Source organism: Podarcis liolepis (assembly GCF_965112155.1).
Source record: "Podarcis liolepis genome assembly, contig: HAP1_SCAFFOLD_111, whole genome shotgun sequence".
In the NCBI taxonomy this organism is placed as follows: domain Eukaryota; kingdom Metazoa; phylum Chordata; class Lepidosauria; order Squamata; family Lacertidae; genus Podarcis; species Podarcis liolepis.
Genome location: NW_028148713.1, coordinates 12,484 through 30,736, shown reverse-complemented (window position 1 = coordinate 30,736; position 18,253 = coordinate 12,484). Strand labels below are relative to the sequence as shown.

Below are 18,253 nucleotides of genomic sequence, written 5' to 3'. Positions count from 1 at the left end.
CTAGCAGTCCGCTGCCGCCCCAAGCCTGGCGCACCCGGTGGGACCTCCTGCCGGGTGCGCCAGGCTTGGGGCGGCAGCGGACTGCTAGCTTCTAGGTGCGCGCAAGCAGTCCGCTGCCGCCCCAAGCCTCGCGCACCCCCTGCCGGGTGCGCCAGGCTTGGGGCGGCAGCGGACTGCTTGCGCGCACCTAGAAGCTAGAAGTCCGCTGCCGCCCCAAGCCTCGCGCACCCGGTGGGACCTCCTGCTGGGTGCGCGAGGCTTGCAGACACTCGCCCGAAGCAGGGGGAGCCCTCCCGAGGGCTCCCCGTGCTTCGGGCGACAGGCTGCCGCCCCAAGCCTCGCGCATCCGGTGGGACCTCCTGCCGAGGGCGCGAGGCTTGCAGGCATTCGCCCCATAAGACGCACCCCCGATTTCCTCTTCATTTTTGGAGAGGAAAAAGTGCGTCTTATGGGGCGAAAAATACGGTAATTTTATATTTTTAAAGCTAAGTATCTTCCCTGAGCTGTCAAGTTGAAAGGATAAATTCAGGCAGAATATTTGTAACATTTAACAATTTTAATGATGTGCCCCCCCCCCGGTCATTTCCATCACACATCTTTACAGAATAGTCTAGGAATTGCCTCCAAGGTCCAGGGACTGATCTGCCCTGGCTTCCTTCTCGGAGGTCCCTTCCGAAGGAGAAGGGGTCCCAGGTCTCCATGGAGGGGAAGCATCCCTGAGGTCTGCATTTGAGGCCGATGCTTTCGCCTTTCAGGCTCCAGCCACCTTCTCTGTGGTGTTTATATGTGAGCTGTAGAGATGGGATCACATGCAGACATCCCCAAATTTCATAAGGATCCTGTGAAAAAGATGGGTTCTGCTTTGGAATAATGCCCCCCCAAACCACTGATACGGTTTCTGACCTGTATGAGTTCTTTGATGGGAATTGAGACAAACTGTGACAAAAGCTCTTTCCACGCTCATGGCATTGAAAAGATTTCTCCCCTGTATGAATTCTTTGATGGCTAGTGAGCTTGGCCCCCTCCCGGAAGCTTCATTTAGTCTCCATCTTCTATGTGTTAATTGTTCCCTTTGACATATAACTAATATTGAATAGTGGTCTTAGATTGTTCTCAGTTGTATTTCCACTTTCCTTTAAAAAAATTTTTTTTATTAATTTCCAACAAATTGAACATACATAGAAAAAGAAAATAAACAGTACATACAAAAACAATACCTAACACTAAACTAACAAAAGCAATTTAAACTAAGAAAACAAAACAAAAACGATTTAAACTAAGAAAACAAGACAGAAACAATTTAAAACACACGAAATAATTTCAATCTTTCATTCACTTATTTCCATGACCTCTTCACACCTCCCTTTTTGTATTCCACTTCTATTTAGTTGTTTCAGCAATTCCTTTCCATCTTCCTCTGCTTTCCATCCTATAATTATTATAACACATTTTAACCTTATTTTTCCCTTTAATTCTCTATTAATCTATTTATACTTAATTCCTTATAACATTTCTACTGAAGCCATATAACTTCATTCCAACATTTTTCTAACATTCATTAATTTTACAATATTTCTGTAAATAGTCTTTAAACTTTTTCGAATATTCTCCCACCGACTCTTCTCCTTGGTCTCGGATTCTGCCAGTCATTTCCGCCCTTTTAAACACAATTCAAGGATCCAAAATTACCGTATTTTTCGCTCTATAACACGCATCTGACCATAACACGCACATCGTTTTTAGAGGAGGAAAACAAGGGAAAAAACATTCTGAATGAAACAGTGGATGTATCATTTTTGTGCTTCATGCTGTGGCCACAGACATGTGATCTGATGGTGAATTTGGGCTGACCCAATGCAAAGATCCTGAGGATCCATGTGGATCCATGCTTTTAAACCACATTTTTGCACCATTGCAGCCCCAGACAACAGTGGGTGCATGATTTTTAGGGGTGCAGGCTGTAGCCATGGACATGCTATGTTCTCTGGTGGTGAATTTGGGGGTGACCCAATGCAAAGATCCTGAGGAAAGGAAGGCAAAAGTTTTTTCCACCACCCACCCAACTCTCTCTCTCTCTCTCTCCCACCTGCATGTTTTCAGCAGCACCGGAGCACAGAGAGGAAGGAACGACACTCTGCTTTCCCCTCTGCTTGCCTGGAGGGGAGGGGCTTTCCCTGCTCTTTGTTCTGTTTGAGCAAACACAGCAACGAAACAGAAAAGGGTGGGCAGTAAGACCCTGAGGCAGAATGCAGGAAAGCAGCAGCTTCCTCTTTTCAGGTTTCCCTTCTCCGTGGCACCCACTTTTTGCCTGATTTTTCGGCTCCAGGGACCACACATTCGCTCAATAACACGCACAGACATTTCCCCTTCCTTTTTAGGAGAAAAAATCTGCGTGTTATAGAGAGAAAAATACGGTAGTTTCAGTTTTCTGCTACTATTTGTTCTTTCTTTAAAAAAGACCCCAAAACTGTAGAAGCAATATAGAAACAAAGTATTTATCTTGCTTAGCTAGCTGTCAGCTAGCTGTCACTGAACATTCCAAAAAACGTCAATCCAGCAGGCAGTCCGATTCCAGGTCAGAGCGGCAGAATTCTAACTCTCTTCACTCTCTCCTGCAGGTCTGCTCAGTCCACAACTTCCCCCCTCTTCTCCTGCCCTCGAGGGGGGAAAATGTTCTTTACCGTTGAAATTGTAGTCTTTTGCAAAAGGCTTTCCAAGGCTTCAGGTTACAGCCTTTTTGCCTCAGTCTATTTACAAAAAGGGGAAGGCGGACTTCCTGTTTTGATCCTCCCTGCTTTGATGCCAAATTGTATGTTTAAAAGTCTAATTCTCCCGTTCCAGCTCTACTCACGGGTAATTACATTAGGTTCAAATTGTCCACAGGAAAAAGTCAGCGCTCTCCGGCAACAGCTATGCAGCTTTGCTCGGTTAAAGAAGCAGACGACTCAAAGCACTGCGCTTCTCACCCCACGTCCCTCTGGAACCCCGAAATCGGGTTTCCCCGCGAATAGGGGAGGTGCAGAAGGTGCCCGCTGAGTCCCACGTTCACAGGCTTCTCCCACCTGTGATTTTTCCCGGGTCTCCAGCTTTGCCATAGCGGTCAGAACCTATTTTTCACGGGGCAAATTCCTCCGGTAAGAGGAATTCCGACATTGCCGATGGCACTGACCCAGAAGTCCCTGTATTTCCACTTTCCAACAAAAGAGCCAATTCTTTTGTTGCCCGCACCGCATCTCTTCTACTTGTTGAGTTTTAAGCATTATAATAAAATGTATATTCCCTGTCTAATGGATGTTTGTCTCCATAAGTCCACTAAGTTGTTGTCATGTACAAAAAGGAATTAGGCATTTCCCCCTCCTTTTGTGTCCAATTTCTATATTATCCTGCCTAACCTAATGAAACGGCCCCATTTAGATCTCCCATTAACATTATATTCCCTATAAAGTTTATATCCCCTTTATAATGTTCAATGTCCTCTCATTGGGAGCATATATTCCCAAAATTATCCATCGCTGCCCTCTGACGAAGAAATGAGCAGTCCATAATTTTAACGGTAGGTTTATTGTCGCTGTGAGAGACAGAATAACAACAGGAAAAGCCCCAAAAACCCAGAAGACAAAAGTCAGAGATTGATGTGCATTATAATGAGTGAAATAAGTACTTGATCCCCGTCAACCAGCCAGATGTCAAACATACCTGGTATCTTCACTGTATGTAATAAACTGAGATTAGAAGCACCTGGTGTAAGGGAGAAGTCTTACCTGTTATCCCAGGTCGTTACAGTACCTGTGCAAAAGACACCTGTTGACAGAAGCAATCAATCTTACCAGGGCATTGAAAATGGGTCGAGGATAGGTATTCCAGCATGAAAATGACCCAAAACACACGGCCAAGGCAACCAAGGAATGGCTCAAGAAGAAGCACATGAAGGTCCTGGAGTGGCCTAGCCAGTCTCCAGACCTTAATCCCATCAAAAATCTGTGAAGGGAGCTGAAGGTTTGAGTAGCTACACATCAGCCTCGAAATCTTTTTTTTTTTTAAATATATATTTATTAAAGTTTTTTCCCAGTACAAAAGCATATTACAAAAACAACATTAATTGTATAGCATCTTTCCATTATTACTTTGGACTCCCCCACGCCTCCCGCAGACACTTACATCATTATACAGTTGTTTCCAAACAAATTATCATTTTATCCATAATCATAATTTTGTTCATTGACATATAATTTAGTCTTAAATCCAGTTTAGTGGTAGACAATCATTTCTATTCTGACATCCCAGTCAGCATTCAACCAAATTACAATACTTTTGTAAATAAATCTTAAATTTCTTCCAGTCTTCTTCCGTCCTTTCTTCTCCCAGGTCTCGAATTCTGCCGGTCATCTCAGCTAGTTGCATATAGTCCATCAGCTGCATCTGCCATTCTTCCAGAGTGGGTAGATTTGGAGTCTTCCAATTCTTAGCAATCAGTATTCTTGCTGCCACTGTTGCGTACATAAAAAATGTTCTGTCTTTTTTTGACACACTCTGACCGACAATGCCCAAGAGGAAGGCCTCTGGTTGCTTAGTAAAGGTGTACTTAAGCACCTTTTTTAACTCATTATATATCATCTCCCAGAAGGCCTTCACTCTAGGACAAGACCACCAGAGGTGAAAAAATGTTCCTTCATTTTCCTTACATTTCCAACATTTATTATCCGACGAATGGTATATTTTAGCCAGTTTAACTGGGGTCATGTACCATCTGTATATCATTTTCATTACATTTTCCTTCAAAGCATTACATGCAGTGAAGTTCAGCCCAGAGGTCCACAACCTTTCCCAATCTTCAAACATAATATTATGCCCAATATCCTGAGCCCATTTTATCATTGCCGATTTAACCATTTCGTCTTGTGTGTTCCATTTCAGCAGCAAGTTATACATCTTTGAAAGTACTTTAGTCTTAGGTTCTAACAGTTCAGTTTCCAACTTTGACTTCTCCACCTGGAATCCTACCTTTTTATCATTTCTAAACACTTCTTTAATCTGAGCATAGTGTAACCAGTCTCGCACTTTGTCTCTCATTTTCTCTAAACTCTGCAATTTCCAATTGTCACCATCTCTATCTAGTATCTCCCAATATTTTGGCCAATTGGCCTCCATATTGGCTCCTTTTCGGGCCTTAGCCTCTAGGGGTGACAACCACCTCGGAGTTTTATTCTCCAGTAAGTCTTTATATTTTAACCAGACATTAAAAACTGATTTTCTGACAATATGGTTCTTAAAAGCCTTGTTTATCTTAGCCTTATCATACCATAAGTATGCATGCCATCCAAATGCATTATTAAAACCTTCCAAATCCAGTACATCCGTGTCTTCAAGAAGTATCCAATCTTTCAACCAGCAGAAAGCTGCAGCTTCATAGTACAACTTTAAGTCTGGCAGGGCAAAGCCCCCTCTTTCTTTCGCATCTGTTAATATTTTAAATTTAATTCTGGGCTTTTTGCCCTGCCAGACAAACTTTGAAATATCTTTCTGCCACTTCCGAAAGCATTCTGTCTTATCTACAATCTGTAATGTCTGAAACAGAAATAACATTTTTGGCAATACATTCATTTTGATGGCAGCTATCCGACCTAACAAGGAAAGTTTTAATCTTGACCAACTATCCAAGTCTCTCTTAATTTCTAACCAACATTTTTCATAATTATCTTTAAACAAACTCAGATTTTTTGCTGTTATGTTCACCCCTAGGTATTTGACTTTTTTAACCACAGTTAATTCTGTCTCTTTCTGAAACTGTTCCAACTCCGCATCTGTCAAATTTTTCCCCAACACCTTAGTTTTTTGCTTATTTAATTTAAATCCCGCCACCCGACCAAAATTTTGAATCAGTTGTAGTACTCTTTTCGTACTAGATTCCGGCTCCTGTAGTGTCAAAACTAGGTCATCTGCAAATGCCTTAAGTTTATATTGTTTCGCTCCGACCTGTATCCCTTCCACCAACCGGTCCCCCCTAATCATATTCAACAGCACTTCCAGAACCGAAATGAACAGTAATGGGGAAATCGGGCAGCCTTGTCGTGTACCTTTTTCTATTTTGAACTCTTCTGTAACCACATTGTTGACTATCAGTTTAGCCTTTTGTTCTGAATATATAGCCTCAATCCCATTCTCAAACCCACGTCCCACTCCCATTTCTTTTAAGTTCCCCTTCATAAATTTCCAGGATATATTGTCAAAGGCTTTCTCCGCATCTATAAAAATTAAGGCTGCTTTAGTGTTTATGTTTGTTTGCAAGAGTTCCAATATATCTATAATGTTCCTTGTATTAGCAAACATATATCTGCCCGGGAGAAAGCCTGCCTGGTCTTTATGGATTGTCTCACTTAAAACTTTCTTGAATCTACGTGCCAAAACATCTGCAAATATTTTGTAATCCACATTTAAAAGGGAAATGGGACGGTAGTTCTTGAGTTGTGTCTTTTCAGTTTCCAACTTTGGTATCAGTGTGATAAATGCTTCTTTCCACGATTCTGGCGCCTTCTTCCCCTCCATTATTTCATTACTGACCTCCAACAATGGCTGTATCAGGTAATCTTTCAGTGTCTTATAATAGTTGGAGGTCAGTCCATCTGGCCCTGGCGATTTGCCCTGTTTCAAACTCTGGATGGCCTGCTCAATCTCTTGTCGTGTTATTTCACCACTCAATATTGTTCTGTTTTCTTCTGACAGCTTTGCTAATCCATTTTTCTCTAAAAATTGTTTAATCTTTGTTTCATCTTGTGGCCCTTGAGTATATAGCTTTTTGAAGTATCTCTGGAAGCACTTTCTAATCTCTCCAGGGTTCTGGATATTCCTTCCTTCAATCTCTAAATTTGTTACCGTATTTAGTCTTTGTCTCTTTTTCAACTGCCAAGCTAGCAGTTTTCCGCATTTGTTAGCCGATTCGAAAGTTTTTTGTTTCATTGTTCTGATCTTCCATTCTATTTCCTGATTTATCAGTTTAGAATATTGTGCCTGGTAAAGTTTTATTTCTCGCAGAATCGGTTGGGACTTCGGGTTAGATCTTAACTTCTTTTCTAACTCTTTAATTCTTTCCAGAATCTTGTCCTTCTTTTCATTTTGTAATCTTTTCTTTATCGAATTTTGTTGTATCAAGAACCCTCTCATCACAGCCTTACTTGCATCCCAGATGGTTCTTTTTTCCACCGTGGTGCCCATATTCACCTCAAAGTAATCCTTTAAGGTTTTTTGGGCCTTCTCTACAAATTTTTGATCTCTAAATAGGCCATCATTCATCTTCCATCTATAGGATCCAATTGGGGTCAGTGTCATATCCATTCTCAATGCATTATGGTCGGAGCATGTCTTTGGGCAGATTTCCACCTTTCTGATCTTAGGTGCCAGATTTCTAGTTATCCATATTTGGTCGATTCGTGTCCAGGTCAGTTGGGCTTCAGAAAAGAATGTTCCTTCTCTTCCTAAGGGGTTTCTCACTCTCCAAATGTCAATCCAGTCCATATTATCAGTCATTTCAAAGAAAGTCTTAGGTAGTCTTCCATCTTTAGTAATGTTTTGGTTCTGTGACTTATCCATGTTTGTTGATACGACCCCATTCATATCTCCCATCATGATGATGTTGTTGTAGTCCAGATAATCCAGCATAGTCTCATGCAGCTTCTTGTAGAAATCCGATTTTCCGTCATTTGGAGCATAGATTCCTAATATCAAAATTTTTTCTCCTTGGTACTGTATTTCTATTGCCAAGATTCTTCCATTTTCATCTTTAAAAAGAAATTTTGGTGAAAGGCTCTCTTTTGCATAGATCACTACGCCTCTCTTTTTAACTGTGTCCGAAGATATAAATTCTTGACCGAGTCTTTTATTTATTAGCACTTTTCTGTGGAGCCTAATCACATGTGTTTCTTGTAAGCATATAATGTCCAATTGTTCCTTTTTTAAAATATGAAAAATTTTCGCCCTTTTTTCCGGGCTGTTGCAGCCGTTTATATTCCAACTCAAAAGCTGCAGAGCCATCCTGGATAAATCTGGTTATTCTTGCTGGGGTGGTATCTTATTCTCTGGTCCTTTAGGGTCCAAGGGGGCAGGTTCTCCTGGAGGTTCGGGCGCTGGAAGTCCAAGTCCTTTATGGAGGTCTTCTCCGTGTGCTTCCAGAAACTTGTCTCTATCTTCCACTGTTTTGATTTTAATCTTTCTCTCTCTATAAGAAAATGATAGTCCTTGAGGAAACTCCCACCTGAAGAAAATTGCGTTACTTCTTAGCAATCTTGCTAGCTCCTTGTAGTCAGATCTAAGGTCCAACAATTGTTTAGGAATATCCTTGTAGATCTCAATTCTCGTACCCAAAATGTCCAGTGACTTTTCGTAGTGTAGGCCCAAAATCTTGTCCCTTTCCTCCTTGGATCTCAATATTATCAGGCAATCTCTGGGCTTCTCTTTTCTCCTGAGTCTTCCAAGCCTGAATGCAGATACTATTTTGAAGTCTTTTTCCTCTAACTTCCAGAACTTGGAAAATTCCTTGGTCAAAAATTCAATTAAATTATCTTCTTCCACTTCTGGTACTGACCGTATCCTCAAGTTGGCCTCCTTATTCCGCAGCTCTGTCATCGAAAAGTAAATCTGGTGTTCTCCAACTTGTTTGCTGAGTGGTCTTACCTCTTTCTCAAGTTCTCCCAATCTTTGGCTAGTGTCTTCAGCCAATTTCCGATTTTCACCTACAGCCTCCTTTAACTCTCCAATAGATTGGGCATTCTGTGCAACTTGTCCAGTCAATTTGTTCAGACTTTCTGTGTTCTGTTCAATTTTAGCCGTTTGCAGATCAGCCTTTTTATCCAAAACCTCCAATTTTTCAAAAATTTTCTCTAAAACCGAGCCACTTATTCCTGAAGCCATATCCTCCAGGTGCAGTTCCTCTATTTCTCCCTCTATCTCAGGAGGTAGAGTAGAAGGCAAAGCAGGCACAGAAGATCTACGCTGTGAGGCTGTAGATAAGGTTAAAGTTGTCTGTTTAGTTCTTCCTCTTTTCCTTGTGCCACTCATTCCAAAGTTATCTGTAATCCAAGGTCAGACCAAGTTGTTCCCATGGGAAAATAAAAGCCAGGAAAAAGAAAGTAAGACAAAGTCACTGCTGTAAGTCCAAACTCCCCTAGAGGGAGCTTAATATGTCTTCAGGGAGAAAGTTTAGTCCGATTCAAGTTAGTAAGTCAAATTCCACATCCGAGAGCCTCCATAAAGTGATATTTTTTCAGCAGAGTATACTTAAGGCAAAACAGTGTCTCTAAAAGTGCCAGACTGCAACTGTTTCCATACAGCAGGTCCCTGCTCAGAGTGTTTCAAAATTTAAATTCAATGTATCCAAAGTTGCAGACTGATACTCAGTCAGGCAGCTCCAGCACCTGGGGTTTTAATTTGTAATCCACTGAGTCAATTGAAGAAGGGTGTTTTTAAATCCAAAAAACAACAACTTAAAATTTTTTCCCAAGTCCAAAAGGCAGTTTAAATGGGGGTCAGATCAGTCATTTAAAGCATCGCTCTTTGTCTCCACTCCTCCAGCACTTTGCTTTCAAGTTCAGTGTTAGCGGAAGACGGACTTCCTGTTTATCGTCACTCCGCTTTCAGCCAAATTTCAGCTCTTAAAAAGCCTTAAGAGCCTTAAAATCTAGTAAAGTCAAAAGTTGTAAAGTCCCAATTACTCACGGGTTACGACTTTCCAAATTTTGAAGTTTCCAGGAAGAAAGGTCAGCGCTGAAAGGCAACAGCAGCGCGGCTTCACTCCGTTGATCGCGAAACGACCCACAGCGCCGCTGCCCCCTCCGCGATCCGGAGCCCCTTACGGGGTCCCTTCAACGTTTTGGGGGGTGCTTTTGGCGCCCGCCAGGTCTCAAGCCCACAGGCTTCTGCCACCTGTGGTTCTCCAAAGCGGGTCTCCGCTTCGCCGTAGCGAACGACCCAAATTCAACGGAGCTCCCCTCTCCTTAATGGGAGAAGGCAGCCATTGCCGAACGCGCCGCCTCCGGAAGCCAGCCTCGAAATCTTACTGAGTTGGAGAGGATCTGCAAAGAGGAGTGGGACAAAATACCTCCTGAGACGTGTGCAAACCTGGTGGCCACCGACAAGAAACGTCTGACCTCTGTAATTGCCAACAAGGGTTTTGCCACCAAGGACGAAGTCATCTTTTGCAAAGGGATCAAATACTTATTTCACTCATTATAATGCACAACACATCAATCTCTGACTTTTGTCTTCTGGGTTTCTGGGGTTTTTCTTGTTGTTATTCTGTCTCTCACAGCTACAAATAAACATACCATTAAAATGAAGGACGGCTTATTTCTCCGTCAGAGGGCAAACAGGCAAATTTAGCAGGGGATCAAATACTCACCCCCCCTCCCTCACTGTAACTCCGGACCACTTTTGTCCTTTATTATGGTAATTTTTGCACGAAATGTTCCTTTCATATCTCCAATTTTCTTGAACAGATCTTTGGTGTTTCCCATTCTATTGTTATATGATACAAATGTGATAAAGGGTATTTTTAGTTATTCTCCCCCGTCCCTTTCTCTTTCCCATTCAACTGTGTTTTGTACGGGTTGTTTAATAATTTTTGCTTTATTACTTTTCCTTTTTGGTCTTCCCTCTGCATGAATTCTTTGATGGGAATTGAGACCATCCTTCCGATTGAAGCTCTTTCCACAGTCCAAGCACTGATAGGGTTTCTCCCCTGTATGAATTCTTTGATGGTGAGAGAGCGTTCCACTTTGACTGAAGCTCTTTCCACATTCCAAGCACTGATAGGGTTTCTCCCCTGTATGAATTATTTGGTGCAAAGTGAGAGTCTTCCTGTGACTGAAGCTCTTCCCACATTCCAGGCATTTATATGGTTTCTCCCCTGTATGAATTCTTTGATGGACTGTGAAATGGGCACTGTTTCTGAAGCTCTTTCCACATTCCAGGCATGGATATGGTTTCTCCCCTGTATGAATTCTTTGATGTGAAGTGAGACTGTGACTGAGACTGAAGCTTTTCCCACATTCCAGGCATTGAAAGGGTTTCTCCCCTGTATGAATTCTTTGATGGGAAGTGAGATCACCTCTCTGACGAAAGCTCTTTCCACATTCCAAGCACTGATATGGTTTCTGCCCTGTATGAATTCTTTGATGGGAAGTGAGATTGGAGCTCTGACTGAAGCTCTTTTCACACTCGTGGCATTGAAAAGGTTTCTCCCCTGTGTGAATTCTTTGATGAGAAGTGAGACCATCCTTCCGATTGAACCTCATCCCACATTCCAAGCACTGATAGGGTTTTTCCCCAGTATGAATTCTTTGATGGGAAGTGAGACTAGAACTGTGACGAAAGCTCTTTTCACACTTATGGCATTGAAAAGGTTTCTCCCCTGTATGAATTCTTTGATGGGAAGAGAGCTTTGACCTATCCCTGAAGCTCTTTCCACATTCCAGGCACTGATAGGGTTTCTCCCCTGTATGAATTCTTTGATGGGAAGTGAGACTATGGCTGAGACTGAAGCTCTTTCCACATTCGAAGCACTGATAGGGTTTCTCCCCTGTATGAATTCTTTGATGGGAAGTGAGATGTGCACTTTGACTAAAGCTCTTTCCACATTCTAAGCACTGATAGGGTTTCTCCCCTGTATGAATTCTTTGATGGAATGTGAGACTCAGCCGGATACGAAAGCTCTTTCCACACTCATGGCATTGAAAAGGTTTCTCCCCTCTATGAATTATTTGATGGCTTGTGAGCTTAATCTCCGTCCGGAAGATCTTTCCACATTCCAAACACTGATATGTTTTCTCCCCTGTATGAATCCTTTGATGTGAAGTGAGATTACCCTTCTGGCTGAAGCTTTTTGCACATTCTGTGCACTTATAAGGTTTGTCTCCAGTATGAATTCTTTGATGGGAAGAGAGCGTTGCCCCCTCCTTGAAGCTCTTTCCACATTCGAAGCACTGATAGGGTTTCTCCCCTGTATGAATTCTTTGATGAGAACTGAGATGGGAACTTTTTCTGAAGCTCGTTCCACATTCGAAGCACTGATAGGGTTTCTCCCCCGTATGAATTCTTTGATGGGAAGTGAGATGATCCTTCCGATTGAAGCTCTTCCCACACTGCAAGCAATGATAGGGTTTCTCCCCTGTATGAATTCTTTGATGGGAAGTGAAATGGTGGCTGTAACTAAAGCTCTTTCCACATTCCATGCAGTTATAGGGTTTCTCTCCTGTATGAATTCTATGATGGGAAGCGAGACTGCCCTTCCGAGTAAAACTCTTTCCACATTCTCTGCACTGATACAATTTCTCCCTACTCTTTGTTCTTTCGTGTGAAGTGAAGCTATCCCTCCTAACGAAGCTCTTTCTTTGATGGGAGGTGGACTGGGAGCTCTGACGGATGTTCTCTCCACACTCGGAATATTTATATGACTTCTCTGCTATGTGGATTCTGTTCTGGTCCCCCTTGTTCTTCTCTTCCAGTTCTTCACCATCTGCAATGAAAAGAGAAGCTAATTAGAGCCTCGGAAAGAAATGGCGCTCCAGATTATTGAACAAAATCCCCCCCCCTGCAAGACTTGAGAGTGCTCTGTTTCAGCCTCAAGCAGACATCTTTGGAGTCTAACTTAATGTCATTTTCGATGTGTGGCATCTTTGACCCCCCCCCCAGCATTTCTGCATGCCTGCGGGGCACATGACTCTCTTGAAACCGGTGGGGCCACACTGCCAGCATACCGTGACGGGGCACAGATGACACAGAAGCATCAAATCCAACACCTAACCCCCCCCCCCCAGCAATGCACTGCCATGTTAGTGTAAGTCATGCAAACTCTGCATCGCTGTCCTGGACCCAAACCCCACTCAGAGCGAAGGGGACATGGTTCACATCCATTATTGAACCAAGTTAATAAATGCTTGTGACAGAGGAAGAACTGGAGAGAGTTAGGTGTGAGGCCTTACTATAGTTTTCACTGCCTTTGTTGATTGGTATTAACTGACATACCGCTTGGCTTTAATCTGGGATAGATTTTGTTTGGCTCAATCCTGGAATCCACTCCATTTTCCGAGGTCAGTCTAATGCAGACAGAGCCAAAACAACAGACCTCACAGAAGTTATTTCAACTTCCCTAAAAGCTCTGAAGCCAATATTGAAGAAGGCCTGGAGGTTCAGACAAGCCTGGTCCTTGTTTAAAAAGGCATGACTAGATGGAGAACATTCACAGAGGAAAGAGTTGATATCCCTCCATTCAGGGTTCACCGTGGGGATGTTAGAATCCCAGACGCTGTTGGTCTCCCTCCAAACAGTGGAGGTTCAGGCAGGCAGGTGGAGGAGCCTGAAAAGGTGCTCCCCTTCTCCATCTCCATCCGCCTGCCTGCCTCCCCCCACCCCCAAGCTGAGCAAGCCCCAATACCTCTCCAGCTCCATCCATGCAAGTCACCAGATCTCTTGGAGGTCCCTGAGAGGGAACGCTCAGAGGTTGTGGGGAGCGATGCGGGAGACAACCTGATCAGGTCAACCGTCCATCTTCCCCCTTCCATCCTCGCTAGCTTTGCAGGATCCGTCTCTTTCATCCTTCCTAAGGAGTCGAGGAGCCTGGGAGACTGGAAGAAGCAAAGGGAACCTCAGAGGCCCTGCAGGGGTTCTCCTGCCCTAGATATTCTCCTGCCCCTGAAGAAGCACAAATGGGGCAGCCACTTCCCAACACAAGCCCTTTTCCTAAACATCTCCAGTGGTTCCGATGTAGCCTTATTGGAGTTCACCGATTGGGTCTGCGTTGCTTCGTGACAGGAGGAAGGAAGTCAAAATGACACCGAGTTGGTTCAAAGAAAGAGTTTATTCTGCTCTCCGGATAGCAGAAGGCACTTGCGTGGTGAGTCCACAGCAAGTCCAAAGAAATGACAAGTTACATGCATCATATATACCCTCCCGGCACCCTCTCCCTCCTTCCAACCACGTCAGCTTGTATACGTAGGTTGACAATGAAGCCTTAGCTTACAGGGGATTCATTTGCCCCCTTGCCCAGGACCGAGAACAAAAGCACCAGGGAAGCAACTTCTTTGGAGAAAAGAGTTTTATTGAGATCTGCGCAGAGGCAGCCAGTGGAATATCTTCCAAAGACTGGCGGCCCGTATACTGTGTTCAGCAAGCATTCTTATACCTGGGAGCATGCATTCGTCTCCCCAATCAGCTGGCAAGGTTACAACTTATTACCTTATACGGCATATGGCTATATGGCTAGCTAAGCTCCCCTCCCTCCCTTGTATGTGTGTTCTTCTCTTGCATTACTGAAGCAGGAAGCAGGAAACAGGAAACAGCTTCTGGCCTACATAGCTGAAGTAATTGTGGTTTTAACCACAGCTGCTGCTAGCTGCTTAACCACAACTGCAGCAGTTAGCTTGGGTCCTGATATTATTGAGATTAACCCTTCCCTCTCCCTTCACTCCCTCCTCTTCTTATGAACAACCTAATCCTTAGGTTCGTTCTGGGGTATGGGCCTATACTCTCTCACATATCCCATTGAACTCAGTGGGGCTTTTGGACAGAACTTGGTGGCAAAACCAGTGGCGCCCTGTGCCCAATCCTGAAAACTGCAACCCCAGAGCATGGGCAGAAAGTAGACAAGTAGCTATTACCTGTGGGTGCCCCCGTGCTAGGTGCTTTGAATGGAGAGCCCAGTTCACACTCTTTGAGCTCTCTCACTGCAAGCCAGGCAGATGTTGTGGCCCTATTTGCCTCTGTCAGGGGTTGCCTGGGGACCAAATCTGTATGTGGAAGCAGAGGAGCTGGTGATGCCACATTTCTGAAATATCATGAGACAAAAACACCACTCCTCCTTAGATATTGTCTGCGTTTATACACCACCTTCGCAAGTCTCCAGTCTCAAAATGTGGCCCCCACCCTGGCATGGAAGCCATCAATGTATAGATCTTCCCCATGTCCTAAATCTGTAGTGTTCTTAAGAACACCAGGCATGTATACCCTTTATAAACTCCAGAGGTGAGCTTTACACTCCTCTTGTGACAAGATTCCCAGAGGCTGAGGGTAGCTTGATAAAACTAGCCTCTTTTGAGACTGCACCAATTTCCATTTCTTTTTTATCAAAACTCACAGACGCTCTGCTAGATTTTTCCAGAAGGTTTTACAAGTACCTTTCAAGATGGTTAGAATTTTATTACAGATAGCCGAAAAGAATTTTATGTGTTCCATGTCCTCTGTTAATAGTACAAGCCACCCAATGACTGATAATCCCAGAAGGTTGGGAGAAGGAGTCTTTTATCCTTGTTTAGCATTTCCTGAGGATAAATCTGCTCTCACATTAGTTTGTCTACTTGTTTAGCCTGAATAGGGGAGAGACATGTTTTGTTGCATCTGGGACAGAGGAAGTGGCCCAGTTGTGCTGCTGCAGATGCAGAAGGGCTTTTCTTCTCCCTGTGCTCCTCCCATGTGCAAATGTTCCCGTCTGGCTACAGCCTCTGTTCAGAAATGTGACTTATCCCTCAATCTGAAGGGGGTTTCTTTGCATGCCCCCATGCAGTGGCGTAGCAAGGTCAGGTGTTAGCTGGTGCGGAAAATTTCCTGTCACTCCCCCCCCCCCCCCGTTGATTTTGTTTTGACTTTATTTCATATTTTCTTACAAAGGAATGTGGATTCTGGGCCTCTGATAACAAGGAGGCCACTGGGGGCAGATACTTAAATCCACAGGATGGGTTCTGTTATTTTATTTATATTTATTGTTTATTTAATAAAGTTTATTTTTAAAAGCCTGCAAAAATGTTTACCAAAACATAAAACAAAACAAAAAATCACAGCAGTAAAATCAATCAAAATTAGCAACCCTGCTTTAAAACATACAAAATCTAAACTATTAAAACAGATTAAAATTCCTTCAGCTTCCCAAGCATCTGAGTAAGCTTGCCTAAACAAGACTGCTTTTAGCAGGTGCCTGAAAAGAGTCTAGCAAAGGCACTATTTATTGGGATTTCACCATGCTCTGTATTGTCTGAAAAGGAAAACATTTATTTAAAAAGCCGGACTGCACAGCCTGGAAGTCTCATCATGATCAGTGGGACTTATTCCTGAGCCGACGGTGCATAAGTTGGGCTAGAATCCTATGCACCCCCTGCATCCAACTTGTACCTAAAAATCTTCACAAACCTGCGCCAGAGAGTTGTAGAGTAGGAAGGGACCCCTGAGGGTCATCTAGCCAACCCTCTGGGGCAATGCAGCAATCTCAACTAGACCATCCCTGACCGATGGCCATCCAGCCTCTCCTCTGTGTGCCTTCTCCATGAGAGGTCTGGGTGGTGGCAACACAAAAGCAAACCTTTTCTGCAGTGGCTCCCCATTCGGGGGAAGCTCTCCCAAGAGAGGCACACCTGGCCCCTTCCTGACATCTTGAGGTGCCAGGCAAAAACCTTTTTCTATAACTGGGCCTTTGGCTGGTTAGCATTCTATGGCCTTTTCAATATGTTTGTGGGAGGAGAGATCATTGCCTTTGCCTTTGTTTGATTATGCGTTTGGTGTTCTAATTTTGCATGTTTATGTTGTGAATCGCCCTGTAAACTTTGGATGAAGGGCAGGATACAAATTTAACAATAACAACAACAACAACAATAATAATAGCAGCAGTGAACAGCTACAGTCAATCAGGGGTGCCAACTTGAATAAAACATTAGGAGGGAGTAGGCATCGGGCATAGCCAGGATTTATGTTAAGGGGCAGAATCTCATTTAATGAAGGATTTAATTCTCCCCATTGGACGCCCATGGGCCCAAGTAAGCCCCACCCTGCAAAGCTGATCCCAAGATGCAGCGTGCACACACCAGTTGAATGGCAATGCCCATTAACGGGGTGGGGGCCTCAAATATTTCATGGGGGAACCAAAGGGACCTTGATGCCCTGGGGTATGCCAATCTATGAGGAAGAGAAGCAGGCTTTGTTGCTCTCTCTCCCACCATCCCCCTCCCCACTTTTTGGCCTTCGTTTCTACATCATTCTGGCAGGCAGAAATCCAGCAGCTCAGGAGGATTTCCTGCCAATATTGTTGCTGGAATGTTTGCAGTGACTGTGAGCTTCCATTGGATCATTGCAATGGATTGCATTGCATTGCATTTGAATTATGGTGCAGAGTCCCATGGACTGCAAGAAGATCAAACCTTTCCATTCTGAAGGAAATCAGCCCTGAGTGCTCACTGGAAGGACAGATCCTGAAGCTGAGACTCCAATACTTTGGCCCCCTCATGAGAAGAGAAGACTCCCTGGAAAAGACCCCCATGTTGGGAAAGATGGAGGGCACAAGGAGAAGGACGAGATGGTGGGACAGTGTTCTGGAAGCTCCCAGCATGAGGGAGGCAGCGGAAGACAGGAGGGCCTGGCGTGCTCTGCTCCAGGGGGTCACGAAGGGATTTCTGCACCAGGTCAAGGAATCTGTAGCCCCCCAATTACACCCCCCACACACCCACACCTGTATTTTGCCCAACCAAAGGTGCAACTCTACCTGAAGCACAGGAACGAAGCAGCCAAAGGTACTTGATGACCTCCAGGCTAGGAGGGGAGCGCCTCCCTCCGCCCCGGGCGCCCCACCTTCCTTCCCCGGCTCCTTTTAACCCTTCTCCCCCTTTCCTGCCCCTTCTCCCCCTCCTCCTCTCCGCCCCTCTCCCCCCAACTCCTGGGGCGACGCCTGCCTGCCATTTCCCCCCGCCGCTGCTGCGTCTCCTTTGCCTTCTGCCCTGACTTGGGGGTCTCCCCCCACTGAGCAGGGCCCCCCATGCCCCTCCCTGCCCCCTGGGACCCCCTTCTCCCCAGGGCACCCTCCGGGGGAAGAGAGAGGAGACTCACCCAGGAAGCTTGGGCCAAGGGAGAGAAGAAAGCAGCAGCCTCCTCGCGGCTGGCAGGAAGGGAAGTGGGCAGGGAGGGAGGACCTGCGCCCCCCTCACTTCCGGTGCCCTCTAGGAATCCAGCTCGGCTCCTTTTAACCCTTGCCAAGCCGAGGGCACCGAGCCCGCCTCTCCCTCTCCCTGGCTGCAGTTTCTCCTGCTTCTGCGCCTGCGCTCCAGGGGCTGCCCCCTTCCCTCCCTCTGGGCCAAGGACTCTGCCCCAAGGAGCCCCCATCGAAGCAGACCAACAGCAAGGGGGGCGGGGGTGGCCATGGGGGGGGGGTTACCTTGGCTCCGCCCCTCCCCCAAAAGAGAGGCTCCAGGATCCCAAGGAAAGGCTGGGATGGAGAAGAGGCGAAGGTCTGCGC

General features: G+C 44.8%; 1 protein-coding gene and 1 long non-coding RNA gene across 3 annotated transcripts; one reads left to right on the top strand and one right to left on the bottom strand.

Moving 5' to 3' along the window:
• The first annotated feature begins 471 nt into the window (after nt 1–471).
• LOC310699091 lies at nt 472–3,288 on the top strand. The gene is made up of 2 exons (XR_014521922.1): nt 472–1,116; nt 3,177–3,288. It is a non-coding gene; the product is annotated as an uncharacterized lncRNA (long non-coding RNA).
• LOC310699085 (uncharacterized protein) lies at nt 1,142–18,204 on the bottom strand. Of its 2 annotated transcripts, none has more exons than XM_083520700.1 (4): nt 17,848–18,204; nt 13,421–13,602; nt 10,034–12,502; nt 1,142–4,018 (listed from the first exon to the last, which is right to left on the bottom strand). In XM_083520700.1, exons 2-3 carry the CDS (start codon nt 13,578–13,580, stop codon nt 10,545–10,547), a joined length of 2,118 nt encoding a protein of 705 aa, XP_083376826.1. In that variant the 5' UTR covers nt 13,581–13,602; nt 17,848–18,204; the 3' UTR covers nt 1,142–4,018; nt 10,034–10,544. The 2 variants fall into 2 exon arrangements, with proteins under 2 accessions (XP_083376826.1, XP_083376827.1); XM_083520701.1 differs by having other exon boundaries at nt 13,448–13,602.
• Nucleotides 18,205–18,253: the final 49 nt, after the last annotated feature.